The sequence below is a fragment of the Suillus clintonianus genome (assembly GCF_016758775.1).
Source record: "Suillus clintonianus strain FC179 chromosome Unknown DEU56scaffold_45, whole genome shotgun sequence".
Taxonomy (NCBI): Eukaryota; Fungi; Basidiomycota; class Agaricomycetes; order Boletales; family Suillaceae; genus Suillus; species Suillus clintonianus.
In genome coordinates this window covers 102,873-130,786 of record NW_024539269.1, presented here as the reverse complement: position 1 = coordinate 130,786, position 27,914 = coordinate 102,873, and the positions used below count along the sequence as shown (strand labels likewise).

The following is a 27,914-nucleotide window of genomic DNA, read 5'->3' as shown; positions in this document are numbered from 1 at the left end:
GCCAGGATGACTCACAGCCTTGTTGATCCAGAGTCCATCTCCTCCAGTATTCAAGATTATGTTCTTGGAGCCGGTTCTCACATTCACTAGAGCGCGTATCACTATACAAACGAACATATCGCGTTGACTCTGATTGTTTAAAATTACACTGGGAAATTCATCTGCATCACCACAAGCCTACAAGCCGTTCCACTCAAACCCATTCTCAACCACAAAGCTGCCGACCAACGGGAGATCATCACAGCTGCCCCCCACCTTGACACCATAAACACCCTTCTCCACCACCCACCTCGCAATCCTCTCCTCCCAGAACGAAACAGCATACTTGTCCAGCGTAAGCGTCACCGTCTCGCTCTGCCCCGGTTGAAGGTCTTTGGCTTTGTGGAAGGCACGCAGGAGCAACGGTGGGTGGGTTACGTCAGACGTGGTGGGCATCGAGACGTACAACTGCACGACTTCAGAGCCTGTGAGCTCTCCAGTGTTTATAACGGTGACGGTGGCGTTCAGGCTCAAATCGCCATTCGAGAGAACAGCCTCAGAAAGTTCCAAGTCCGAGTAAGAGAAGGTTGTGTATGAGAGACCGTGACTGGCGACGCAAAACCAATTAATCTATTGCTTTTCGTCCAATTGAGATGGAACTGCTCACCCGAACGAGAACTGTGGTTTGATTTTTCTATGATGGAAGTGCTTGTAACCCTGCCAAAGGACTTGAGCGCAAAATAACATTCCCTAAATGAACAAAACTCACCACGAACAGATCCTCGCCGTAACGGAGGGCACCATTCTCAGAAAGGAAGTGCCCGTGTGCAGGGATATCTTCCAATCTCTTAGGGAACGTCAAGGACAACTTGCCCGACGGATTTTTCTTGCCGAACAGAACGTCCGCGATTGCATCGCCCGTCGCATTACCCAGGTACCACGAATGAAGGATAGCAGGAACCGAATCCGCCCACGGAAGCGTTATCGACGAACCCTAGTAAAAATGTGCATTGAGTTCATTTGGGTCCCAAAAACCCCGTCTCAATGGTACTCACGGATTGGGTAACGACGACAATGTTGGGGTTGACCGCTAACACCTTCTCGATCAGCTCATCTGTACGTCCAGGCAGAGCCAATGTCTTCCGATCGCTCCCCTCAGTCTCCCAATCCGCACTCAGGCCGACGATAGCAATAACCACATCAGCCTTCGTCGCGATCTCCACAGCCTCAGCCATCTTCACATCCTCATCGATCGCCTGTGCACCACCGAGACGAACACCGGAGGTACTGTCCATCACCATCTCGTCTTCATCACCATCTGCTGGTGCGCGGACGTTACAGAACTCAACGAGGATGTGACGTTTGACGCCTGCCTCGAGTAGCACGCGGCCCTTTTCTTCCATGGAACCATAGCCATAGAAGGATTGGCCACGGCGCTGGCGTGTCCAGTTATCAATGACGAGTATACCGTCCACGAAGAGCTGCGAACATCAATATTCAGTCAAAATGAAAGAAATGTGGATATATGCTAGCGCACCTTGGCTCTTCCAGCAACACTCAAGCCAAACTCGAACACACAATCGAGTTCGCGGGGCTTCAGATCACCCTCAAGTTTCATCGTCCAACGTCTCGTGATGCCCTCGGGCGCCTCCGTGCTGACCAATATCCTCGTCTCGTCAATCAGACGCGTCGAGTAGGGCGTGTCGCATGGAATCATGCACTCGTCGTCTAGATGCGCGTACCACGTTCCAATCCATCCTCGCTCGCCCGATGGTACGGAGAGCTCGTAGTCGAGAACGGGCATCTCCATGTAGGCTAACAAGATAAAAAATGATGAACATAACCCTTCTCATGGAAATGATAAAACCACGTACTACTAGCGCCCTCGCTATAAAGCACCTCCACGCCCTCGGGAAGCGCAGCGGTAATGCCATCATACGGGGTCACAAAGTATGATGGCTTGAGTGCAGCCGATCCTCCTCCAGAAAGCACTATGGCTTTCGCATTCCCCCCGACAATAGCAATTGTTTTGAACATGCTGGGGTTCAGAGGGAGGATGGCGTTCGTGTTTTTGAGCAATACGATGGATTCACCTGCGACTTTGCGCATGAGAGCTGTGTCTTCAGAGCTTTCGGCGGTACGTTCGATACCATCTCCATCAATGATCTACGAGAGTCTATCATCAACAAAGAGCACGCGATGGAACAAAATGTACGTACCTCTGGTGCTTCCTGAGCGACGCGTTTGGCAAGCTCGATAACTTTGCGTGCGCGCTCCTTCACGGTCCTCACTGTCAGTTTCCTCGAGCCAATGGACCTGTTCATGAGATCAAGTGTGCGCCATTTGTTGGTGCCTGGCATCTCGAGGTCGAGGCCAGCATTGATACTCAAGTCTACGCTGTAAACACCGAACCTAATTCACCATATACAACATGAACCACTACTGAATGTCATGCGTGTAAATTATGGACGTACCAATCAGACATGACGAGCCCCTCAAAGCCCCACTCGCCGCGCAGGATGTCCTGCAAGAGATGCTTGTTCTCAGACGCGTGGGTGCCATTGACACGGTTGTACCTGAAATATGAACGCGAGATCAGTGTCAGCCAAAACACGTCGAGGTCCTTCTCCTGTGAAATGAAAATGTGAACGTACGAAGTCATGAAACACCACGGCTCGGCATACTTCTGGGCAAGCATGAACGGCATGAGGTAAATTTCGCGAAGCGCGCGTTCGCTGAGGATCGAGTCGTATGCCATACGATCGTCTTCTTTGTCATTGCACCTGTATTAGTTCCGAGTTAGCATGGACGGGGTTTTATGCAAGATCGGAGTCGAATGATAGTAACGGGACATACACGAAATGCTTGATTGAAGTTCCAATGCCGCCTTTTTGGACGCCTTTGACGTACGCGGCGGCAATGAGGCCGGATAAGAGTGGGTCCTCTGAGAAACTCTCGAAGGCCTGAACAATGACGCGCAAAATTAGATCGGATCCCGAGCTATCATTCTGGACATCGGACTTACACGGCCACCTAGAGGGTGCTGCAGTCGGTTCGTCATGAACAGGTGCGCATGAATGGGTGGAAAGAGGAGACATACACGTTGGATATTACATGTTGGGGCAAGAATAACAGGCGCGGCTTTAAGCTTCGCCTCGCCTGCCAGCAACTTAAACCCAACTTCCTCGATCAGTTCCGTATCCCAGGTCGCTCCAAGCGCGGTGGCAGAAGGCAGGCACTTTGCCGGTGTACTCATGAAGACGTGACTGCCTCTGATACCTGCATATATGCGTCTGAGTTCTCGCGTTTTTGAATCGCGCGACGAATCTGACATACCGTTAGGGCCATCGCTGACTTTTATAGCGGGCATCCCAAGACGGGCTATCTCGTGGGTGTGCCAGAAGCCAACACCAGCGGTGAGGAGAATAGCCTCGTCCGTTGTGAGCTTCTCGACGATCTCATCCACGTCTACGTCTGCGAAATCTGACCACGGCATGGCAGGCTTTGAGTCAAAGTGAGATCTAGACTGTCTGACGGCCTTGCTTCTCACAGGTCTGTGAGTGCGATAAGGGCGAAAGGTAGAGATGAGCGCTACTTGTCTCCCTTCCCCCACTCTCATATATGGCTTTCGTGGAGCAGAGTTTAGCTCGACATTTATGCTGAAGCGAAGATGTTCAGTAGAGTCTGGGGTCTTTTCGTTGTGAATGCCGTGAGGGTGTTTGGACTTCGTGTGCTCAGGGTTTGAAGTTTCTCAAACGAACCGAGTGACGTCCGAGTAATAACAAAGTACCCACGAAGTCCTCGATGATAGCCACAACATTCAGCTGAAGCGAAGATGGGTCGAAAAGAGTCCCATGGGGTCTTGTCATTGTGAATGACGTACGGAGGGTGTTCGGACATTGTTTGCTCACCGTCTGATGTTTCTCAAACGAATTGAGTAAGGTCCGAGCAGTGATATCATGAACTCCTCACTGACCTGGAGGTTGGGATCTTCACCTATCAATGCTCATGATACAGATGTGTGGCAACTGAACCTTCACAAATCTAAATAGCAGCATGGAACTTGGCAACCTGTGATTTTCTTCGCCGTGCCGTCATGGCCATAAACTTGAGGCCGCCTTCTCGATAGAAGGTAAGCACGAGGAGACAGTAGTCATCCATGTCACGTCAATGGTAGTTGCTTGTTGGAGAATTAATATAAGCAAGATCGTTGCGGATAAAGTTGAGATAACGATACATGTGGCACTTACCACACGACTTCGAGAGGCAAGAAACTCGAGCATTGGAGTTGCATGACAAGGTTGACCCGAGAAACATTGATTGGGCACAGAGTTGTAACGTTGATTTCTTGACCACGTGACACCACGACGCGTCCAGTTATGCACAAACTATATCACCGTGACACACGCCCATGGTTTCATCACCCGTTGACGCTGCCAACATGCTACGTGTACCAGTGGTACAACCTAAATCATCCTCACATTCACACAGCGAACCTTCTTTTCCGACTGACTTTTTGCAGTCATCCTCCTCTGGAGGTCTCACAAAGCCATATCGCCAACCTTCAGCATTACGCGGGACTCCATTAATGAACGCCCGTGCACTCTCAGAATCCGCCGTCCCCACAAAATCGCGCCCTGAAAAACGTTCGAGACCATCAAACCCCCTTCCATTCGCCGATACCAATCAAACACCCCACGCCCGCCCACTGCGAACACCGACCCCGCCTCCACAAAAGGTATGTCTGCCCGCCAGCCTCATACTACCCCAAGGGAGCAACCCGCTCACTCACCCTGCACCAGCTAACAATTGCTATTCTCCCCCCACCCTCCCCAAATCCATCCACACATTGAACGCCCATCCACCCGCCATATTCTCAGGCAACTTCGACCGTACCTTCCCTTCCTCGTCAAAGCCTACCTCTCGCCAGGCAGCACATCCCCCGACTACGCCGCAGTCTACGACACAATCATCGCTTACCAGTCCAAGCACGACTACACCGCGCCCTTTTGATGTGCTGCTTTGCAATTTGAAACATCGCGCAGAACTCACTTTCACCTCAAGTGAACGCGCTTCTTTCCTCGCACCTGACCATAGCCCGATGTCGCTGGGTATCATCGGACAAGCAGACATCCCTCAATGCGGAGTCAATAATGCGAAGGGGATATGGAAGATGAAGCGCGTGTGGGTCGGGGAGGGCGAGGGTGAGGAGGGAAAGAGCTAGGGTGCTGGCGATGGGTCAGCAGTTGATCGCGTGGGCGCGGCTGCAGATTCATCGATGAAACCGAACGCAGGAAAAAAGACGAGCAAAGCTGTGAAAAAGGAACTTTTCGAAGGCTACTTTTCCTTCAGCGTCAGCTACGATGGGATGTACAGAAAAGCAGGTCATGGGAGCGGGCCGACGTGTCGATTTGCGTTTTGGGGTGTTAGAGAGATTTGAAGGATAATACGGGAAAGGAGATCGGGCTAGGCCGGGGGTTGATTGGAGCGGGAATGAGGAAAGGGTCGGGGTGGGGATGAATGACTGGACATTTAGAGTTTTGTATGCATACCCCGTCATGGATGTCCAGTCGGTCGACCCGATTCCAAGCGTTGAACCTTGCTGGACAGTTAGGGTCTCTCCTACACAACCTTCTCTAAAACTCTCCGAAGGCCGAGGCTGTCGTCTCGAGCGGTGAATTCAAACTGAACGCCACTGTCACTAACACTGGCAAGTTCACAGGCTCCGAGGTCGTGCAGTTTTATCTCGATTCGTGGCGTCACGTCCGGCGTAATCGCCGCCATTGTTCTTGTGCGCCTTCTGCCAAGCCAAAGACCTCCAATCAAGGGAGAATTTAGAAGGTAACCCTGAGGTTGGCCAAGTATGCCGTGTCGTTGGAGATAAGTGGGTGGTCGAGAAGGGTGCTTATGGCGTCAATGTGGGGAACAGCTGTGATGAACGTTGTGGTCAAGAACGGGTTTGAGTTGTAGTGACACGGTCAACGTATGCCATGGATGTATGGAACGTAATGGTTGTGTACTAGAATGGAAATGGGCTTTTGCCATCAACCCTCCCTCGACGGTCTACCCACGTCCTGCAGACACTAGACCAGCCTAGACTCACAACTGACGAATAATGTCAACTCCGCACAGAATCTGTGCGATGTCACGGCAGACTTGACATGGCCGATTGACCCGGGCCCGACGAGTTTGTGCACACTGGCATGTCACGCCCGCTGTTCCCTTTCTGACTTCTCCTCTCTATCAACTCAACTTCGCCGTTTTCCGATCTTTTTTTCTGATAACGTTTTGTTTTGTCCTCTCAGCCGATCACGATGTCGGACTCGGATGTCCGGTTCATACAATCTGCCTATCGGTGAACAGCTTAGCCATCGTGCCGGTTGATCACGTCGCTCAAAGCCCCAACCGTTGACAATATTAATGGGCGTTCTGAATCTTCTGATATCGTCCGTTGCTATCATTGACTATGGTGTCTTGGTTCCTCCAATACACTTATCATCATTAGCAGGCAGCCTATAGGTAACAGCGCGCCCGTCGTCATGACCAAATTCATTGCCAATGCACTTTGAGCGCAATTAATCAAGAAAAGATTGACAGAGAAAGCTGCTGCGGAACTCTGTCTCAGTCTGGATGGGTCACGAGAACCCAAACTATACTGTATGTACGGCCGGAAGCTTGCCTTTCGCGCATAGGAAGCCCGCGGCACTTGGAGTTGAAATCGATTATCCATCCATCAATTCCAGGACCAATTGTGATCCCCGAATTGGTGATTCTTTGTGCCCATTGCGCATAGCTGCTGCGGCCGAATTGTGTACGGCGGCGACGCCCGGCGACGTCGTGATTATATCACCGAGTACCCCCCACTGAGAAAATCAAATGTGACATATGTATGCAATGTATTCTTCCTGATTAGAATTTACTGACAATTTTCGGTGCTTTACTGCACGTGCAGTCCAAGTCCATCCACCATCAGATCGGATTTATGATTCCTGTCACAAATGAAACGAATCACACCTCGGAGTGAACGCTCTTTCCCCTGGAATCAGAGCGTGCTTGCGTTCTTGATATAGCAAATGTGCCCTTTTTGTCGATCATATGTGTATGCGGTCTCCGGGCAATTCATTCAACGGTGACCTGATAACCTCGATGGTGAGTGCGATAATCATCTGTGATGCATGAGATCACGTTGATGAGTCCACCTCGAAACAGCTCTGAGTGTTACAACTTGATTCTGATTGGACATTTCCTATAGTGACACAGATCAAGAACTTTCTCAACGAGTACCTATCGCGTAAGTACTAGTGATTACTACCAATATTGCTCATAGCTATCCAAGTAAATTCTCACTTCTAACAGGCTGTCCCACCACAGCGGACTTGCACACCCGTCCCCCACCGATTCAGACAAGTGGGGACCCGGCATGGGCAGGCAATTCCACGAACTCTAGCTAGTAGCTGCACCATCAGCATGCATGCACGCCTCTCGCCGGTTTGGAGTGCATCGATCAAGACTAATATCAACGGAGATCGGATATCGATGTCGCCAGTCTCAACCCATCACCTGATTTCTCATGCCATGTATCGTCTGAGACGGCAGTACGGCTCCCGACTCCTAAACTATTCCACTGTCCAGGAGCGGCATCGCCCAGCCTTGTATTTTCGATAGCAGCGTATGTCCGCGTCTGCATCCATGATCGTCGGAAGTTTTTTCCGGATGAAATATCAAGATCCTTTTGTTGGTCCAGCCTATCCTATTTATGACCGGACAAGAGAGCGCTGACTTCAGCTTGTCAATCTCCAAGATGCAGGTACTTGTGTCTGGGGCCTGATCGACCAACGGGCGGTACCTCATTCAACAATGTGCCTTGGGGAATACAATGATCTTTGATCTCGATCCTGTGCATCATTTGTCTGTCTGTCGCAAGTATAAATAACAATATATCAGCCACCAAACAGTTCATGACGCTGAAACGGATCATCTTGCCATCGGGCTTTATACAGCCTAAACCATATCGATATCGCGCGCACCCAAGAGGCACCAACAGAAATTCTACATCTTTCATTTCGCCCAGCAAATCACAACATCGGTGATAGACGCTACACTAAAACAGTTCGTACTAGCCGAGCAGCACAATGTAGTCCAAAAACGAGATGCAGGAAAACAGTGACAGTGTAGTGTATTAAGGCCGGGCAGCGCACGAAAATATATAAAAGTTCAAAAACCAGCACCATCTCCCCCCCTCCCTGCATGATCATCAAAAAACATATTGACATAGGTAATAAACAGAAAAGAGTGACGAGGACAAAGCGGACATATTCACACACTCACGCACGAATACAAGTCCGCGACGAAGCAAATGCGGGAAAATCCAGTGGTGTGGTGCATTACTCATTTGCAACCTGTTTAAGCGCATGTGAGCGAGAGGGATAATGGATTATGAGAATACGTACTCTAAGCACACGGTTGTGTTGACCGTAGTCTTCGTCGTCGGCGTAGCTCAGACGCTGGGCCGGAGGGCCATCATCGTGGTAATCCTCGCCTTCGACGTCACCCGAATGATGGTTAGACTGAGCAGGGGGCGGCGACGGAGAAGTCTCATAAGGATTGGGAAAGCCGGGGCTCAACGGTTGAGGAGAAGGCGCATTAACAAAGCCAGTGTATGCGTCCGCGTACTGGGTATCATTGTGCGGAGGTGGCTGGAATGCAGGCTGAAGATTCATAAGGTGGTTCTCGTTCGACGAGTGCCCCCGAGAACGCATACTTCCATGTGTCTGTTGGGTATACTCCGAAGGCCGGCGGTTAATATATGCTCCATTGTTCGCAGCGGTCATAGCGGCAACTCCGGTGCCTGCCAGACCGGCAGCTTCAAGCAACTCGCCCCCACGGGGTCTGTGCACCATGCTAGGGGTGTGGTCGATCGTCTCGTGGGGTTGGGGGCCAGGACCAGCGAAAGCGTGGTATGGCAACCTGCGACTCGGCTCGCGAGCAAGGTTGCCTGCACCAACACCAGCAATGCCTGGTGCACGCCGTGTTTCACTGTCTTGCCTACTTCGGGCCCTTCCCACGTTAGCTGTAGCGAGAGATACAGCCCCAGCTGCATACGGATCATATTGTGTCATCTCACTCATCCCATAGGTGTCAGTGGGAAGGCCCATCGGAGCTTGGCCAAAAGTCCCATGAGTGGTATCGGAGTACGGATATCCACCACCGCCCGAACCGCCATTGTTAGAGTACGTGTAATCGTCGAATGGCGAACGTGAAGTAGCAGCCGCCTCTGCGGCTGCTTCCGCGACGTCCCTGTCGAATCTCTTAGCACGGCGGCGGCGAACGGCGTTTGTCAGAAGTGCGACGAAGATTGCAACAACGACGAGACCGACGACAGTGAAGACACCAGCAACGGCCCCAGTATTGGAGAAAAACCTATTACCACGAATGCGGTGATGTGAATTTCCGTGAGAGAACGTTTTGATGATGGAACTCACGAGTTGGATGAAGTGACCGTATTATTAGCAGATGAAGGGGTGGAGCTTGCAGTGACATAGGTGATGCTGGTGACTACCTGATTACCACTGGTTGTGATGAAAGTTGAAGGAGCAAGACTGGGTGTCGTCGATGTTGTTGCGCTTGTGGTAGGACTAGTGGTAGTCAAGACCGAGCTAGTGGTCGGGGTAGTTGAAGTGGTTGGCAAAGTCGAACTGGTTGATTGCGTCGAGGACGTAGTTGAGGTGGTAGTAGGGGTAGTGCTCGTCGACGTCGTCGACGGAGTAGTAGTAGTAGTGGGTGTAGTAGCAGTCGCAGGCAGAATTGACGATATTGGCGTAGTGGTTGCAACCGGACCGCTGCGCAAGAATGTCAGAGTTCCAGCGGATTAGATTCAAAGGATGAACTCACCCAGATGGGGATGATAATGGTGGTACTGATACTGCGCGGGGGCTGTCTAGTGAAGTGTATGGATCCGAAGTACATCGGGGACTTACGAGGATTGGACATGATCTAAACCTAAATGAGTGGGCCTTGAAAAGATCAGAACTTCAGAACTTCAGGAATCAAGGTATCGAGGTATGGCCCTTCTGTCTGGGCCAGCAAGATCAGATGCACGTAGAGCGTCGTGGTCAACGAGCAACACGATTCGTGTGCATGAGAAATTTTACCTTGGGGTCGTTTGAGGGTCAGTTGATCAAGCTACCACGCCTTTGTTGTCCGAATCTTCTCCTTACGTAAGCCGGGCCTCAAAGGCGATAAGTGGGAGACACGTAGCACGAGGCAAGTTCTGCCCAGCCCGTTAAAGAACGTGTAATACTAACCCCACAGGTCACGGCGCACATGCATGATCAAACTATCAATACAATCACCCTTAATCCCGCTTTCGCTTTTTCTGTCGAGGGTCGTCCTCCTGCTCGCTGCCTGAATCTTCCGAACTCCCATCCTCTTCCAACGGCGTACTCTTTAAGCCTTTCATCTTCCGCGTCTGGAGCTTGTCGAGATCCTGTTTCGCGATATGCACCCGTCCCCTCAAATCGCCCATCTCGTCCACTTCCATATTTTTCTTCTTCTTGCCAAGACCCTTCTCCAAGTCTTGCTTCTTCAACTTTGGTCGTCTCATAGCCGCCTTCCACATCTCTGGGTCAGCAGCTTGATGCCGTCTCAATGATAGATCAAGGGAGGGTCCCATCTCCGTCAGCTCGACTCGCGGTACACGCGTTCCCGACGGAAGTAGTTTTACAGTGTACGTCCGTATATGGATTTTGGGTAGATTTTGGATGTCGTCTTCTTGGGATTCACCTAGAATAGGATTTGCTGGACGGAGTGACGGAGCGGGGGCGAGGCTGACGCTGATGACGTGCTCCAGTCCTGGTAAACATATCGAGTCGATGACTTCTCCATTGAAGAAATCCATGAGCAGGGATTTTAATTGCATAAACCGAGGATGGGTATCAAATAGTTCTGATGCGAAGTGCATCATGGGTTTATGTCCCGGTGTTGATTTTGGTGTCTACCGGGCATAATTAGATGTTAGATTATGTAGCAAAGGGGGATAGACTCACTTTGAACTCTGCCATACTGACAAACTTGTCTACTCCGAGTTCGCACATATCCAGTACTTTCGAGTCGAATGTACGTGCAATAATAAGACCTGCAGGTCTCTTCTTCGTAGACTGGCCCATGAGGAACATGGACGCATCATTTTTACCTGCCCAGAATTCAAGCGACGAAGCGTCCTCAAAGGGGTGAATGGCGTTTTTCTTTGAGAACGAGATCGCGTCTGGTCGTTTGAGCGCCATCTAATTGATAGATGATCAGAACAAACCAACACCTTCAAAACACAAAATATAACCCACTAGCTCCTTCATCACACCATTCACAACCTCCCCTGTATGAGTCCCCTTGACAAATATCGCCGTCCGAACATCCTCGACCTCCTTCGCTTCACGAGCGTCCAAAGCCCGCTTGGACCTAGCATTGCGCGGTTTTCTAAAACACAACATCAATAAACGGACCCCTTGAAATAACAGGGGGACTTACACAGTTCTCAGCATACTTACTCCCAAGGACCAACCTGCCAAAAAAAAACACTCAACGTCAGTCAGGACGGTCTACACCCAAACTAGGAAACCACCAGTCTGTTGTGCCCTATTTGCGATTTTATGTTTTTTCCTTCCGAATTCGTTGATGTTCCTCTCATTACGGTCCCGCGAACCTTCTCAAAGTCGTAGTGACCTGAGTACGGCACCCATGCGAGCGCTCCATGTAAACGCAATGTGCCTTTTCATAAATGACTAGCTATAGGTCACTAGTACAAACAGGTCCCTCCTGCCAGCATACGTAGGAACCCCTCCCGTACGCTTAACGCGTCCCGGTGTTCACGGGGAAAAAACCATGATGCCGTTGAAAAATTCGTTCACAGGCGTATATATCTCAGTGGCGTTCACCTGACCTTGCTCTCTTTCTCAGACGCCATCAGATGCCGATGGGTCTCTCCAGATCAGTGGTTAGCAATGACTAGAAGCGTGTAGATGACTGTTTTCTGCCTCTGGGAAAGATCGTCCGTGAATGGTCGTGGGGGCGTAGGATCATCAGCAATCTGTCAATGTACACAATGTTTCAAAATATATCGATGGCGCTCCGATGGAGGGGGATTTGCAAGTAGGCGGTTTCAAAGGGGTGTATTTACTTTGGGATATACGACAAAGATTAAGAAAACAACGAGGTGCTACCATAGCAGTACATACAACCTCAACGAAACCCCACCAAAAGGTATAAACAACACTACTCGGACAAGTTGAAATTAAAAAGAAAATGGTATAGGTGAGTGCGAAGATATAACGATGAAATACTTGTACTGGAGGGGGGTTTGAGTCGCACCGAGAACAAGATGAGAAAGGTATCCCGCAAAAAAACACCAATGTTCGTACCCACAATTACCAAGGATATAAAGCGAGAAAAAAATCAAATTTTAATCGCCCACACGACAGTCACACTTTCATTCCAACTGCAGAGGAGGAGTACGGAGATGAAGCTGGGGATTCCCTTCCTCGCCTAGATAGTGCGGGAGGGGTTGCCCCATTGGATGAAGGGGATGACGAGTTTGATTGTATGCTGACGGATCGAGCAACGGTGGCGAAGGCAACGCCGTGTGGTTGGGATCGTGGGCTGCGTGATGTGTCTGATAAGGGTGAAGATGCGAAGTTTCCTCTGCTAGCGGAAAGTAGGGAGCCTGCTGCTGCTGCTGCTGATGCCGATGATATGTCGTGCCGAAATTGTGGAGAAACTCTGCCTCCCCCGAGCGACGCCGTGCTTGCGCTATACGCTGCTGCTGCAGCTGCTGAAGCTGTTGGCGTCTGAGCTCCTGGGAGTAGTGTGTAGCTTGAGATTGGTGTTCTATCGACGAGTGTGAGGGTAGATGCTGATGAGATGAGTCCTGATGCGGTAGTCGGCCGTGAAGCCGATCCTGTTGCACCGGGTAAAAATGATCGTATTCCTGCATCTGCATCTGGGTCGTTGCAGAGTTCCAGGACGGTGAGCCTTCTAGATTGAGGGCGTGATTCTGAGCCGTATTCGTATTCTCCAGGCCCTGAAAGGCCGCTGCTGGGTTCTCGACGTGGGACATCATCGTCTGGTCCCGGGTATGGTCGTTTGCGAGGGTTGCTTGGTGGTGAATATGCGAAAGGCCCACCAGATGAGACTGGGTCGGCGAGCGCCGGTGGGTGGAAGGAAAACGGTGAGTCATATGAACCCCCTGTTGGAGATGCTGGTTCTGGATCGTATGAGACGCTCCCGTAGGAGGATGGCGCTGCCATGTCGCCGCGTCCATAGACTGGAACGGATAATTCTGTGACCAATCCAGGCCCTCCAGCGTAAGCAGGTTTTGTGGAGAGGATTGATGCGGGAGCTGTGCCTGGGCGATTGGCTGTGGAAGGTCTTCTGAAGGGTAAGGGAAGTACGTGCTGTGCTGACTGAGGTGGGATGGCGAATGATTGGGATGATGGAGGGGAGATTGTCGCGGAGACGACGGCAGCGAGTGGCGGGAGCGTTCTAGCATGTGCGTCGGGACCGCCTGCAGTTGGTGGCCTGCTGCTGCTAGATCCGGGCCGACCATCCCGTGAGAGACCGTCCCTAGAGGGGATACTGAAGTTGAATGTGTTGGTGGTGAAGGTCTGAAAGGACTGCGATTGCTGCTGCCAGGAAGTTGAGGATGCGGGGGGGACACGAAAGGACTGGCTGGAGTCACGAAAGGAATGGTTGTTTGTTGGTCGAGGATTAATGTTGCCACCACGATCCAAATCGGAATTCCAACCGTCACCGTAAATCATGTTGTCACCACCCTCGTAACCAGTGCTCGTACCGGGACGCTGGTGCATGGGGTGGAGAGAGGCAGACAAGTCCTCCTCCTTGACTTGATCGAGACCATGCATTGCACTATCTTGAGATCCTGAATGATTGCTTGCGGCGAGTACTGCAGCTGCATTAACGGAAGCTTGACCCCTCTTGCCTCTTGGCTGACCGGTTTTATTTGCGGCTGCCATAGAAGCATGAAGAGAGGTAAGTTCACGCATCATGCGCTCATTCTGTTCTTGCTTATCAGCATGAACGGTCTGAGCATGCTGACGGAGATTATCGAGACGCGAAAATTGCTTGCTGCAGTGGCAAGTAAAAGGGCGCTCGCCAGTGTGTTTCCTGATTAGAAATTAAGAGATCGAACGGAGGTATGTGCCTCGGTACCTACCTAATGTGCCTGGCAAGATGCTCACTTCTGCTGAAAACCATACGACATTCGCCATAACCTCTGCATTGAAAAGTCTTTGCAGGGGCTGGACGATAGCGTTTATTTACGCCTTGAATGCCAGCAGAAGCTGATAAAATTGAAGGGTTGTTGTGAGCGACAAGGGTGGCCATGTCTGCTGATGATGAACCTGTGGGAGAGAGTTCACCGTGGTCGTCGTCGTAGTGAGATTGATTAAGATCTGAGGAACGAGGAGAGATTGAAAGTGAAGCAGGTGAAAGTTTTGAATCGACTTGAGAGTCGACAGGTGAAGATTTTGAGTCCTCCATGAAGCGGGTTAGGAAAAGAGGAACAAACTTCTATAAAAAAGGTGCCTGATTGCAGACGCTGGAAAGAGTTAAGCCCAACAACTCAATTAAGGCACCGCAAAAGTCGGACTTTGAATTATCAATCCGTTATTTTGGTTCAGGAACAGCCCCGCCGAGCTACGGCACCGTTTTGCACTGATAACACACGTCACGCCGTAAACATAACCGACCCCTCCAGAACCCCCAAAAATAATATTATTTTCGTGAGATATTATAGGTCAAACTATTTTTCCGTGCTCCTCCCCATACTATCACCGCACACGAGGTCTTTTACATACACGTGTAGGATCAAATCGCAAAAATTTATTCATGGGTAGACATGTCCCATCAATTGAAGACCCCCTACAGAACACAGCTTACTGCTGGCACAAATTTTCTTTGTCCGAATAGTAATTAATCTTTGAAATTCCTAATCCAATCCCAGCTCTCCCGCCGATAATTGCGGATAAGCAGGGAATTACCCATACCCAACACGGTCTAAGCCGTGTTCCATGACGGTCCAGACCTTCGAAGCATACGATAACACTGCTTGGTGCGAACTTTGTACGTTCACATCTCTCGGCCAAACACAGCGCCCTAGGGCTATCCCGTCAACAAAAACTATCTCGGAGACAACAAAACTCAACGATCGACGTTTACGAAAAGGGCAATCATCAACCTTACGTACCCCACACAAGTATTGTCGTGATTAACCACAGGAACAGCCTGCATCCATATTTTTACAACATCGGAGAGAGGGCCCCGCCCGCTCCACCCACCTTCGCTGACAAGTCTGTCAAAGCTAATCACGAGACCGCGCTTGTATCGTAAACCTTCCATCAAATAACTGTGGAGGAAAATAACGAACTGTGAACATAACCATGACGGACAGCAAGAACATGTCAACACCCACCCGAGTCCAAGCAGCCTAGCCCCTGCTATACATAGTCTTCAAGTCAGACGATAGACACGCCACAACCAAATCCAAAGCCAAGAAGTCCAGCCCTTGGGAGCGGTACATAGCATCTCCCGCGACTATCGTAAATTCGAACGTCACAAATCTTGACATCGGATACTTCCTTCTTGGAGAGCGCGCGTGAGTGACGAAACTATCGGATGCCCGGCTTGGGTTTAATTCTAACTTCCACGCACCGCCAATTCATCAATTTCGCCATCTCTGATACATTGCACTCATTTTCAGCAATGTCTCCTCCGCATCTCGGACTTTTCACAGTCCACCTTATCTGTGAGTAACACCATCGGCGCTCAGATGTACGGTATTGTCACTCTGTAAGAGTCCTTGCATCATCAGGGACGCGTAGCTGTTGTTGTAATCGAACACATAACGCAGACCATGTATGGCACGGAAGGATCAATCTGGCAGTAAAAGAAGACACGATGTACCGCGCGGTCTCGTGTGGGATGTAAACTATCGTTGACGCGTCCGGGAACAACAAAGACCTGATAGCATCCCCCTTGTGCTCTATCAGGATCCATTCACGTGATTGGACATTAGGTGCTTAAACCAACGCGTCAGCGGAAGGGGGGGTTGGTAAACATACGGAAATTAACAAGTGCCACACCATCCCGTCGACAGTCGCTGTCAAACAAATCGCGGAGAGAAATGATTCCGACGTGAGTGGTGTTCCTTGAAGCTTGAAAAAATTCCCTAGAGTAATCGTCCTCCCTCGGTTTATGAAATCGCGCCCCTCCTGATTACCTGAAAGTTTGTTTTCATTTTCAAATTCGGCATAGCCAAGTGCAACTCTGATATGCAAACCTGTCATCGGAAGGGCTGTTGAGCGCGCGCCCGCATCTTGCGCCAATGCTCCGTTCACAGGCTGTCCTTCCAATGGTTTCATCATCACCTTTAGACGATGACTACCTACGGCATAAAAAAAAATCTGCACCAATTCCCAATCGTATAGCTTCAATACGAAGAGGCGGTGTTTTCCGCGCCACTGTGGCCTCATTATCCGCGTCTATTCGTATTGAGCCTGTCACAATCGACGACACAACAGTGCCCCAGTGGCTGGTAGGGTCGCATTTGTCGTTAGTTTCCGGGCGGTAATGTGGTGACGGTACTTGACCTCCGTCGATGTGTTGCCTGAAAATCAGGATTTTGGCCCCTTGTATCAGGAACTTTGCCAAATTGAGCATAATTAGGGGAAGCGCCCGAAAGCCTTTCGTTGAGACATACTAGGAGTGACTTTTGTGCTTTTCATCTTGCACGCATGCACCCGTGACGCATCTGCGCATAGTTTGACACTACTTTGTGACTCTCTGGGTCGATCAAAAGTCTTGGAGGTGTGTGTGGAGTATCAGCCCTGCATCAATTGTGATTTGATAACTCACGTAGATTTATGTCTTACAGGACGGCGTGCTTGTTAATTTCCGTGTAGAAGTCCTTTCGTTCAATCGACGGGGTCTCTGCGGTCTGCATCCAGCACATGGGCCCGCTGCCCCAAACCCCAACTGTATCGAAAACCAGTACTACGAGCCACATATCACTCGTCGGAGCATGAAAGAAATGTGCGGGCGTAAACGGGAACCACGTCGATATGTTGCGATGGAGGCTACCCATTGACAGATGTATGATATTGTCATATAGCACAGGCCTATGTAGTATCTGTCAAAAAAAAACTATCATTCCAATCATTGCTTCAACAGGCTAGTCGCGAAGCACAGTGATGGCTTACCACGTATACACAACTCTTTGCCAGTGTCGCCAAGAACATCACTAGTTGTAATTGCAAACTGAACGTGCCAACGCTGTTCAACGTCGGTTACATGAGTATTGCCGGTACCGGCTGGCTGTCACACTGTCGTCGGATCAAACAACTTAGATTTGAGACGAGCTTCGCGAGTGAGAACGCACGATTACCATCAGTGATAAGCATCGATGTGACCCTCTGTGGACAACTGGGGTGTATTGGCGCTCATGCAGGTTCGACGGAACTCATGCCAAGCAGCCAAACACAAGGGTACCGCAATTTGCAAAAGATCCGCGGCACTAGTACATAAAATCGACCGTGAACGTGCCGCTCATCGCAGTTCAAGGTGCGTTCCCCCAGGCCCTGCCCCACACACGTTCCAGACATTCCCAGGTCCGACCGTATCATATCAATAAACAAGTAGCCGACGTTGCTCCGCTGTTCGATTGTTCACCCACGAATCACGGCGAGTCTTTGAATTTGCAAGGTTTCGGTAGGTCGGTCCAGGTGTCGTTAGTACGCCGCTCTGTTGGTAGCTCCTGGGACTTACATACTCAACGTTGCAGCACGACATCAGCCTGGACCGTGCGTTATTAATTTCCCCACCAATGGGACACTGCATGGCCCATCACGTCAACAACTTGCTCTGAGAAGTGAGTCGGATCAGGTAAGTTTGTTGATATAATATGCCTGGCTAATGCGGTGTCCTGACAGGCCGAAACCATGGTTCCCACTGGTAGATGACCCTTGTGCAAATACTGTCAGTGATAGTCTAGTCGTTGCCCAATGAATATCCAACCCTCTTGGGCGCAAGAGACAACAGAGACAATCTGGGCACTCCTGGGCATCAATGTCTGACGTTTTATTAACGGCACATAGATACAGGCTGTAAGGTGATCTCAGCCGTTATGTGATACAAGGACTCGAATGACCCGCTCTTTCTTCTGCTAATACGTACGTACGCGCGGCGGTGTTTAGGGGGGGTGTCACAGGGCTGCCAACGCGAGCCAATACGATACGGTTGATTGGGTGCTGGATCGAGGGAGGGTCCTGGCTTCGGCACCGTACGATGACAAACTCGCCAAGGGTAATTATCATCTCGACAGAGAGCATATTAACGAACAACCTTTCGAGTTTATCTATCCCCTTCATGTGCATCTTCGCGATCGATGCCAGCGATACATCATACATGTGGTGAAGGGTAGGTGGCGTCGTATGGCGTCTTACTCGTGTGCTCTGATGTCCCAAAGTGTCACAGGAGGTCATGCGATGCGGTCGGTTGGCCTAGACACCAGGAAATGACCGTGATGGGAACACCACCTAAATGGTACCCCTTAGGTGCGTTACTAAAGTGGATCAATGGACGTTTTTACTCATCCGATCTTGACCCATACGACACAACAACTGTGATTTATTGATTTTGTGTCCTCCGTCGCTTCTTATTTCTCTTGTTGTTCTCGTTTGCTCTGCGCTTGAATTTTTGTGGTCAGGGTGAATACTCAATCTTACCCTGGATAACTCACATCGGAGCTAAGCTTATTCGTAGATCATGTGTAGATAGCCAAATATAGCAGGGTTTTGTTGCAGACATGAAACAAAGTTCCGGGATGCTTATAAACAACTACCAGTATCCAACGATATGAGTGTTAGGGCAGCACCGCCTGTACAATCCGAAAACTTGTGGACGGAAACACCGCTGGTCTATTCCAGCCATATTTCCGATATCATCGGATGTGCTGCCTACCTAAAACTGGAGGTGCGATACAGGTTTGAACCGTGTGAGACTCATCGAACAATGCGTACCTACAGAATCTGCAACCTTCTCAATCCTTCAAATATAGAGGCATCTCTAGATTCGCGCAACAATCCAAGGAGAAGCATGGCTCTTCGGTGCATCTGATGATCGCTTCGAGCGGAAATGCAGGTCTGGCTGCGGCAATGACAGCACGTGCTTTGGGAGTGAAATGCACGGTGTTTCTTCCAACCGATGTAAGCGTTGACACGCAGCAGGCTCTACGAAAGCAGGGCGCCGATATTGTGACAATTGGGGAGATCTACTCCCAAACACTCGCCGCGCTCCGAGATGCAGTGAAGAAAGATAGGAATGCGTGAGTACAGGCTTACCCGTCATTTGCGGCAAACCCAATCGCATCTCAGTGTTTTAGTGCCATCGTACGATTCGCCTGTCCTTTGGGACGGTCATTCATCCATGGTGACCGAGATGCAGAGACAACTTCCCAGGCAACCGGATGCTATATTTTGCAGTGTTGGCGGAGGAGGTCTCGTCGGAGGTATCATGCAAGGCTGCAAGAATGTTGGGTGGGATGAAGGTAATTGAAACCCTGAACTGCGGCACTCATACCTCTAAATCGCACCTAATGAAGTGCCTATCGTGGCGCTCGAAACCGCTGGCTCGAACTGCTTTTACAATGCCATCGCCGTCAACACACGGAACTTTACTTCTAAAGTCCCCGGCATACCTTCCGCTGAAGTAGAGGACAGTGCACCGTATGCCGTGGAAGTTGTTGACGAACATAATATCGCAATACCGCACATGAAATCACTGAAATCAAGAGCAGCCTCGCTAGGCGCATCCTCAGCAGCTCCTGGGGTAGTTAGAATGGCAGTCGATCGTGCCGGGGGAATAACATGCGCATCCATTCAAGACGAGATGGCTATGCACACAGCAAGATTATTTGCAGGTGAGTTAGTGTGCGATGCAAACGCTAAGTGGCTGGTATGATAACCATACTGCCAGACGACCACAAAATGCTGACGGAACTCGCTTGTGCGACAACTCTGACTCCTGGATACAATCGCGACTTTCTCTTGCGCATCCTTGGGCCAAAGTTTTCGGCGCTTTCTCCAGAAGAGAGGAAGGAAAAGTGCCTAGTTTTTGTGGTGTGCGGTGGGGTCAAAATCTCTTTCGAGGAAATGAGGGAGTTCGAAGAGATTGTCGCAGCCGCGCAGGTGGAAAGACACTGGCGTGTGCAAATTGACGGTGAAGAAATTCAGGTGCCTAAGCAATGAGACTGGAGAACAGAAGGGAATATAGATAAATTGATACAATACGGAGAGTCTGGACGAAGTAAATGCATTTGGGAGGACGCAAGGGAGACCTGACAACTACGACTGACTGGTAAATACCACGCGTGATGAGAACTTCAGGCAACATACCGCTACCCTGAACTACCACCATTTGAACCACCCTTTTGAACTCTGTGCAGCTGCCTCTGACTGTGTCTCTTTATCACGCTCCATTCGTCGTGCAAGTTTATCCGCTTTTATCCTTGCAAGCTCTTCTCGGATGGCGGTTTGATCTGTTGGTATTTTCTATGTGCATCTTGAGCACACGAATGGGCGACACATTGATTTTAAAGGGCTCACGCTGTATGTCCTATCCGGAGCCGGGAATAGATGGTCCTTATACTGGTGGAGCCTGTCAATGATGAATATATCATGAACAAAATGACAACTTACTGGAAGGACGTGGTTATGGTACCAAGCAGGATCACCGAAATGCAGCAAGGCCATGACGGGCACAAACAAGTACAGACCGAATTTGAAAACTTCAAGATTTGGACCACCCATGGCAGACGCAGACAAGGTACAATATTGTCATATTCTCTGCGTCGTGCGTTATAATTCACAAGTCAAAAACGATCACGTGACTTTTATTTATTCATTGACGCGTTGCCGCTCATTAATTGAGCATTGTTCACAACTTGGTCACGTCTCCCATAGTCAAATCTTGAGGAAGGAAGACAGTCGTTCCTTCTTTTCAAAGCTCGTAAGTGGCAACAGCTAATTCAAAGCCTACTGATTAGACCATTGGACTCAGATTCTCCTGACCGGCAACAAATCGTAGAATAACATGGCACAACGAGAAGATGAAAATGTGGCTCAAAAGCAAGGAATCCAGCAGAGTAATAAGTCTCAAGGAACGTGCCCCAGCGCTCCGAATCAGCCTCCCCGTCCCGGTAGTCCTAAAAGTTACGACATACTTCTAGGTAAGACTTCGAATAATGGAAACCAGAATGCTACTAAGTATGCGCTCCGCTTACGCGACTTCCAGCCTCAGACGTCACTGGAGTGATGTCCGACTCGGCAAAGATAACAAGGCATAAACGCCAGCTTACCCCAGACTCCGAGCCCTCCGACAAACAGGCTAAACGTTCACGAACCGATACGACTGGTTTTCGCAAGCATGAGCGGTTTTGGCTCGCAGATGGAAATGCTGTCATCGAACTTGATGGTATATCCTTCAGGGTGCATCAATCTTGGATTGCAAAGCATTCAAAACGGATTGCAGCCATGCTTCCCGATAAAGGCAAACAATGTGGTAGACTTCATGAGATTACACTCGATTTTCAGGGCCCGCTCAAAGCAATAGATCTCGAGGCACTGCTTTTGTTTTATGAAAACCCCGGGTAAGTATATGCTGAAATTTGATCATTGTGTTGTGCTGGCTAACCAATGGTTTAGGGACTACCGCGATTACATCGAGACCCCTACACTAATGTCCCTCATTCGTGCAACAACAATGCTTGGCTTTGACTCCGATCGCGTGTGGCTCGTGAAGGAGTTGGAAGCGCTCTGGCCATCTGCCCTTGGAGAGCTATTTGTCAACCCAGAACCGCGCCTCGATGCTCCGGAGGTGGCTGTCCTTGCACGGGTGTGCGAAATTGACACCCTATTGAAGCCTGCGTTCTACGATATGGCAATAACACCTGGCTTCGGTCTGGGCAATCTAGAGGAATCAGAGCAGATCGGCCGTGCGGATGTACTGCGTCTTGTCCAGATGAGAGAGTATCTGAGTGACATGTGGTTTCAGGTAGCTGCACACGAGGATCCTGCCTTTGTTTGCCCCAAACTTTGGGATGCACCATCCAGCAATGGCGAAGAATCCTCAAAGCTATCTGAAAATGCAGACGAGAAGCCTGTACTGTGCTCTACTACCCCTTCTAGTATGGGCAACTGCCGTTCTGCGACGGCGAGACGCGAGGCGTGGGTCTGGCTTGTGCATTACTCAGAGATTTTCGCCCGGTATCGGTACGACCCACTGCGCGGACTAACGGCGTTGATAAACATCAAGTGGACGACCGACTGGTGCAAGGATTGTAGGGAGAAAAGGAAGGCTGATTGGCGTAAAATGCAGAGGAGTATCTGGGAGAAGGTTGGCGAGTATTTGAGGGAAAATTGACGAGTGGGCCTTGCAGTAAGTTAGTTACCTTGCTCCGAGTGTCTTGCTCCCCCGATGATTCAAAATTTCTCAGATAAGAAGCATTCGTCTTGCTAGAGTTGCGCTCGAGTTCACTGACTCTGTGCTGGAACACAACGTCAGAATAGAAAGGGATGATCAGCACTCAATTTTGTAAAGGCGTGCCAGGATTGTTTGTTGTACAGGTCAAATATACTATACAGTTTCATTAATCTCCACGAAATGTTCATATAACCTTTCGTCCCCAACCATTTCAAACTTCTTGGTACATGGCTTTCTTTGTGATGCTCTCTCAGTACCCCATCGCATCACACTAGCTATGGTACTGTGTAAGTGTACATTTTGGTTGGGTAGTAGTCTATTTATCTCGCGCAGAATTTTCCAATGGGAGGGAATCACAACTTCACCTCTGAAAATGCAGCCAGACTCCCAGGTGCTTGTTGGCTGGAGGGTTCTACTCCAACATCGTTTAGGGGTTCTGACACGATCATGTGACTCACAACTGTTTGACTTGTCCTTTGAAAGTTCCGTTTGAAAGTTTCAAGGTGTAGTGCAATACTCCAATTACCGAATCATCTTCTCTAGACCTGCAGGGCAACAGACCATTTGAACATGACGCGACACAAACACAAACCCCAGCAGAAGCCTCGAGGAGCGCGTCCCAGCACTGGAACTGCGCGACGAGAGAATCAAGGTGTACACAAGAAAGTCCAGAAGAAACGTCGACCGCGGCGTTGTGGGGATCATGGTCCGACTCGGAGAAGGTCTGATGTAGGTAAGACAATAACGTGAATAAGCGAATCCACAGTATGTCCCCCGCTCACGCAACTTCCAGCCTCAGTCCCCGCTGCTTCATCAACAAAGACCAAACGGTGCAAGCGCCGACGTACATCGGAGTCTGAGCCCACAGACAAGCAGGCCAAACACTCACGAACCGATAAGCTTGCTCTTCGCAAGCATGAGCGGTTTTGGTTTGCAGACGGGAATGCCATCGTTGAACTTGACGGTATACGCTTCAGGGTGCATCAGTCATGGCTCACAAAACATTCAGCACACATGGCAGGAATACTCCTAGGAGTCGAGAAAGGACCTAATAGTAAACCCGAAGATACGATAATCGAGTTTGGAAGAAGTGAGTCGCAACTTGTCCTCAAAGCAATAGATTTCGAGGCGCTGCTTTTGCTTTATGAAAACCCTGGGTAGGTATCTGTTCCCATCTTGACCTTGTTGATGTGTCTAATGAATGGGTTAGGAATTACCGTAACACCATCGAGCCTTCTACCCTAATGTCTCTCATACGCGCAACAACGTTGCTTGGTTTCGACTCCGATTATGAATGGCTCGTGAAGGAGTTGAAAGCGCTCTGGCCATCCAACCTTGAAGAATTAGTTGCCAACACAGAGCCGCGCCTCGATGCTCCGGAGGTGGCTGCCCTCGCACGGGCGTGCGACATTGACGGGTTGTTGAAGCCTGCATTCTATGATATGGCAAGGACACCTAAATTCGGTCCGGGCAAGGTAGAGGAATCAGACGTAATCAACCGTGCGGATATGCTGCGCCTTTTCCAGATGAGAGAGTATTTGAGCGGCATGTGGGCTCAGGTAGCTGCGCACGAGGACCCTACCTCTGTTTGCCAAAGCCCCCGTGCTGTACCATCCAGTGATGACGAAGGCACCTCAAGCCCTTCTGAAAATGTTGATACGAAGCCCGCATGTGGATCTACCACCCCTGCTAGTATGGCCAGCAACTGCCTCTCGGCGACGGCGAGATGCTTGGCCTGGGTTCGACTTGTACACTCCTCAGAGATTTTCACGCGGTATCGGTATGACCCGCTGTGCGGAATAGCGGCGTTAATAAACATCGAGTGGACAGGCGACTGGTGCAAGGATTGTCAGGAACAAAGACGGGCGGGGTGGCGTAAAGTGCAGAGGAGTATTTGGGAGAAGATTGACGAGTACTTGAGGGATGGTTGAAAAGTGGATCTTGTAGTAGGTGACATTGTTTGCTTGGTTTCTGGCTCTCCGATTATTCGATATTTCGCTCAGATACGAAGCATTGAACCACATATAAGAACATGCTCAAACATAAATAAAAGACTCCAAAGATCATGATGTACACCAGAATTTTCGTATTGGACATAAGATAATCATTCATTCATTTTTACTTATGGAAATGTAAGATACAGCTTTTATCAAATTTATGTCCTGTTGGGGCAGACTACCATGTGTAGGACTAACTGGGAAATGGACAGCTGTGTCCCCCGCCGCTTCTCCAACTTTGCAAAATGCCAGAGCAATACAGCTTTGTTGAAACGATCACGTGACATACATGGATTGCGGCGGGCGCGCTCCCAAAGTTGCATTTGAATTTCGCTCATTCAAAATCACGGGACTCATCTTCTTCTGAACTGCGAGGCGACAACAGATCGTACAACGAGGAAATCAAACTGTAGCTTTTAATCAAGCAGTCAAGCAGATTCAGAAGTCTCCAAAGAAGGGCCTCATGCGCAGCCCAGTGGATCATCCTCAAATCAGAGGTCCTGAAAGCTCCAATGTAGGTAAGACTTGAAAGGCACCAACCAACGAATAATGTACCTGTATATAGGGAGCACTCACGCAACTTCTAGCCTCAGTCCCCGCTGCCCTAAATGACCCAGCACAGAGCACGTTGCGCAAACGTAAATGCCAAGCGACTCTGGAGCCCACAAAGAAAAGGGCTACATCCGCACGAGAAGACAACCTTGCTAAACAATTTCGAAATCATGAGCGGTTTTGGTTAGCAGACGGAAATACTGTCATTGAACTTGACGAAATACGCTACAGGGTGCATCAATCATGGCTTACCCAGCATTCGGAACAAATTGCAGCCATGTTCCTCGACAGAGGAAAATTCGGTGACAAACTTGAAGAGATTACACTCGATTTTTGTGGCAAGCTCAAAGCAGTAGATTTCGAGACATTGCTGTTGTTTTATGCTAACCCTGGGCAAGTATCTATCATATTGACATTTGGACCTCATATTTGTCCCGGCTAACGAATGTGTTAGGGATTACCGCCACGCCATCGAGCCTGTTACCCTAATGTCCCTGATTCGCGCAACGACGTTTCTTGGTTTCGATTCCGACCGTGTATGGCTCGTGAAGGAGTTGGAAGCGCTCTGGCGATACAACCTGGAAGAGCTATCTCCTAAGCCAGAGCTACACCTCAATGCTCCGGAGGTGGCTGCCCTCGCACGGGCGTGCGATATCGATGGATTATTAAAGCCTGTGTTCTACGATATGGCAAGGACGCCTGTGTTCGGTCTGGACAAACTGGAGGAATCAGAGCAAATCGGCCGTGCGGATATGTTGCGCCTTATCCGGATGAGAGAGTATCTAAGCGACATGTGGGCGCAGGCAGCAGTGCGCGAGAATCCTACATTAGTTTGCCAAAACCTCCTTGGCGTGCCATCAATCGATGGCGAAGGAACCTCAATTCTATCTGAACATGCCGACGAGAAACCTGCACTATGTGCTACCACCTCTGCTAGCACGATTAACAAGTGCCTCTCGGCCACCGCAAGACGCGAGGCGTGGGTTCGGCTCGTTCATGACTCGGGGATTTTCACCCGGTATCGGTACGACCCACTGTGTGGACTAGCGGCGTTGATAACCATCGAGTGGACGTTCGACTGGTGCAAGGATTGCAAGGAGAAACGGAAGGTTGATTGGCGCCAAATGCAGAGCAGTATTTGGGAAAAGGTTGGCGAGTATTTGATAGAAGAATGATGAGCGAATGTTGCAGTAAGTTACCTTGTTCGCCAGGTTTCTTGCTCCCCGATGATTCAAGATTTTTCTTACATATTGAAGAATAATTTCCCGTCATCACGTCTCACTAGAGTTGCGTTGGACTGTACCGGAACACGCATTAGAATAGAAAGGGGCTTTGGACCAATGTTCGAGGACTGTTTATTGTACTGGCCCAGCAAGTTAGTATACAGTTTAATTCCGCCTTATTAATTCATTGTTGCCCCATTCTCCACTGTCGTTTGCGTGGCCTTTCATCCCCAACCGTTTCAAATTTCTTATGATAGTACAGTCGACGACAATCCATAATTCGTGCTTTGAACCACTAGTTTACTTGTAATGCTGTCTCAGCACCCCGTCGCATCACACTAGATATGCTGCCATCACATCAATGTATATGTATTGCTTGAACAGTCTGTCTACGTCGGGCGGAATTTTCTGCGCGACATGATCACAATGTCACCTTTGGAAACGCAGCCAGACTCATCAAGACCCTACTCTCTGGTAGCTGGATTGTGAGCTTCATAAATATCAGTACACTGAGGTGTCAACTCAGATGAGATGTTTTCACCCATTGTGACCACCTGTCGAAACTGCGATCGTTTATATCTTGCCACTTCTGCCGCTGCACCCTCAATTGTGATGTTTTGCGACGAAAGTCCATGACATGAGTGATACTTAGCTTGACCAAGAATGTGCTCACCAGTGGTGGGTATATATCCCCATTGACTTTGTGGGTCGTTTCGTATACTTCGATGAAAGACTTGCTAACGTCTGCCCTGATGGCTATTTCGATTGTTTCAAATGACTTTACGTCGATATTGGTGATGTGACCATTTTCATAAGCATGGATAGCTTTAATGACCGGTATGCGACGTGCCCACGCGATCTCCTTCAAATATTAACGTGAAACTCCTGAGCTTGCTTTGATGGCATTCAACCTCTGCGTCAACCTAGAAATAGCGTGAGGTTTTATCGAGTTATACAGGCCCGGACAAAGAGATGGATGGTAACCAAGTGCCACAGCATGTGGGAGTCTTGGAGGAAAGTCGATGTCATTTCCGAGGATAAAAAAAATATAGCGGTAACCGAGGTTCACCCCACAATTGTGGGGCACCGGGTGGTTAGACCGTTGCTACATCGCCATCAGTGTGAGTCGCCTTCCATCTAGCTTGTCTAGTAGCTAGCCCGATGGCGCTTGAATGAAGTATCACTACGAGTTGGACCTTTGAGATATCAACGCTGACAAGAATCATAACTGTGTACGTCTTTATTGTGTAGCACAAGTTGAAGAACGCAGTCATGAAAATTGATCGTGTTGATGGATAACTCAAAACCATTGCTCGGAATAACCGACATGACTATCGGAGGAGTTAGTGCGTATAACAATGATAGTAGATACATGGTAAAAGTTGCTAACGTTTGAAATCTTGCTGTCAAGGTCGTCATGAGAGTTGCGTCGCGAGGAGCCAAATCATCGGCTCACCACGAACGACAATATTGCGTATTGCTGTCATCGGACAATGACGGGCAACGATGGAATGATATCCATGAATTTTCCGGAAGATAAGTAGTTTGTCAATGAACAAAACAATCTCCGTGAAAGGACGACAAGGTGCTGACTAATTCAAGTACAACTTATCACTAG

At 49.5% G+C, this 27,914-nt stretch overlaps 10 protein-coding genes across 10 annotated transcripts; 5 read left to right on the top strand and 5 right to left on the bottom strand.

Moving 5' to 3' along the window:
* Positions 1-177: 177 nt before the first annotated feature.
* DEU56DRAFT_738546 (glycoside hydrolase family 3 protein) lies at positions 178-3,475 on the bottom strand (the record flags this gene model as incomplete). Its single annotated transcript, XM_041348669.1, has 13 exons — positions 178-586; positions 647-696; positions 749-973; positions 1,035-1,460; positions 1,517-1,794; positions 1,854-2,145; positions 2,199-2,391; positions 2,454-2,555; positions 2,634-2,762; positions 2,836-2,942; positions 3,005-3,022; positions 3,080-3,258; positions 3,316-3,475. 13 exons carry the CDS (start codon positions 3,473-3,475, stop codon positions 178-180), a joined length of 2,568 nt encoding a protein of 855 aa, XP_041207444.1.
* An 810-nt stretch (positions 3,476-4,285) lies between these two features.
* DEU56DRAFT_981376 (uncharacterized protein) lies at positions 4,286-5,203 on the top strand (the record flags this gene model as incomplete). Its single annotated transcript, XM_041359834.1, has 1 exon — positions 4,286-5,203. Exon 1 carries the CDS (start codon positions 4,391-4,393, stop codon positions 5,201-5,203), a length of 813 nt encoding a protein of 270 aa, XP_041207443.1. The 5' UTR covers positions 4,286-4,390.
* A 3,160-nt stretch (positions 5,204-8,363) lies between these two features.
* Positions 8,364-9,969, bottom strand: DEU56DRAFT_756927 (uncharacterized protein; the record flags this gene model as incomplete). Its single annotated transcript, XM_041350073.1, has 5 exons — positions 8,364-8,378; positions 8,430-9,399; positions 9,462-9,635; positions 9,676-9,818; positions 9,871-9,969. 5 exons carry the CDS (start codon positions 9,967-9,969, stop codon positions 8,364-8,366), a joined length of 1,401 nt encoding a protein of 466 aa, XP_041207442.1.
* A 220-nt stretch (positions 9,970-10,189) lies between these two features.
* DEU56DRAFT_408639 (Brix domain-containing protein) lies at positions 10,190-11,754 on the bottom strand. Its single transcript, XM_041346079.1, has 4 exons — positions 11,503-11,754; positions 11,319-11,451; positions 11,025-11,261; positions 10,190-10,972 (listed from the first exon to the last, which is right to left on the bottom strand). The coding sequence occupies exons 1-4, from the start codon at positions 11,514-11,516 to the stop codon at positions 10,334-10,336; spliced, it is 1,023 nt and encodes a 340-aa protein (XP_041207441.1). The 5' UTR covers positions 11,517-11,754; the 3' UTR covers positions 10,190-10,333.
* A 698-nt stretch (positions 11,755-12,452) lies between these two features.
* On the bottom strand, positions 12,453-14,373 carry DEU56DRAFT_738532 (uncharacterized protein; the record flags this gene model as incomplete). Its single annotated transcript, XM_041348667.1, has 2 exons — positions 12,453-14,154; positions 14,204-14,373. 2 exons carry the CDS (start codon positions 14,371-14,373, stop codon positions 12,453-12,455), a joined length of 1,872 nt encoding a protein of 623 aa, XP_041207440.1.
* A 4,527-nt stretch (positions 14,374-18,900) lies between these two features.
* Positions 18,901-20,291, top strand: DEU56DRAFT_871836 (tryptophan synthase beta subunit-like PLP-dependent enzyme; the record flags this gene model as incomplete). Its single annotated transcript, XM_041355736.1, has 5 exons — positions 18,901-19,017; positions 19,071-19,369; positions 19,419-19,591; positions 19,646-19,963; positions 20,020-20,291. 5 exons carry the CDS (start codon positions 18,901-18,903, stop codon positions 20,289-20,291), a joined length of 1,179 nt encoding a protein of 392 aa, XP_041207439.1.
* A 159-nt stretch (positions 20,292-20,450) lies between these two features.
* Positions 20,451-20,852, bottom strand: DEU56DRAFT_738488 (uncharacterized protein; the record flags this gene model as incomplete). The annotated part of the gene is made up of 3 exons (XM_041348663.1): positions 20,451-20,594; positions 20,649-20,690; positions 20,742-20,852. The coding sequence occupies 3 exons, from the start codon at positions 20,850-20,852 to the stop codon at positions 20,451-20,453; spliced, it is 297 nt and encodes a 98-aa protein (XP_041207438.1).
* Positions 20,853-20,973: 121 nt separating this feature from the next.
* Positions 20,974-22,807, top strand: DEU56DRAFT_809348 (uncharacterized protein). Its single transcript, XM_041353472.1, has 4 exons — positions 20,974-21,051; positions 21,103-21,271; positions 21,337-21,691; positions 21,747-22,807. Exons 2-4 carry the CDS (start codon positions 21,136-21,138, stop codon positions 22,462-22,464), a joined length of 1,209 nt encoding a protein of 402 aa, XP_041207437.1. The 5' UTR covers positions 20,974-21,051; positions 21,103-21,135; the 3' UTR covers positions 22,465-22,807.
* Positions 22,808-22,991: 184 nt separating this feature from the next.
* On the top strand, positions 22,992-24,634 carry DEU56DRAFT_809346 (uncharacterized protein). Its single transcript, XM_041353471.1, has 4 exons — positions 22,992-23,257; positions 23,318-23,681; positions 23,735-24,470; positions 24,528-24,634. The coding sequence occupies exons 1-3, from the start codon at positions 23,095-23,097 to the stop codon at positions 24,453-24,455; spliced, it is 1,248 nt and encodes a 415-aa protein (XP_041207436.1). The 5' UTR covers positions 22,992-23,094; the 3' UTR covers positions 24,456-24,470; positions 24,528-24,634.
* Positions 24,635-24,853: 219 nt separating this feature from the next.
* DEU56DRAFT_809341 (uncharacterized protein) lies at positions 24,854-26,592 on the top strand. The gene is made up of 3 exons (XM_041353470.1): positions 24,854-25,035; positions 25,087-25,466; positions 25,528-26,592. Exons 1-3 carry the CDS (start codon positions 24,985-24,987, stop codon positions 26,246-26,248), a joined length of 1,152 nt encoding a protein of 383 aa, XP_041207435.1. The 5' UTR covers positions 24,854-24,984; the 3' UTR covers positions 26,249-26,592.
* The last annotated feature ends 1,322 nt before the right edge of the window (positions 26,593-27,914 follow it).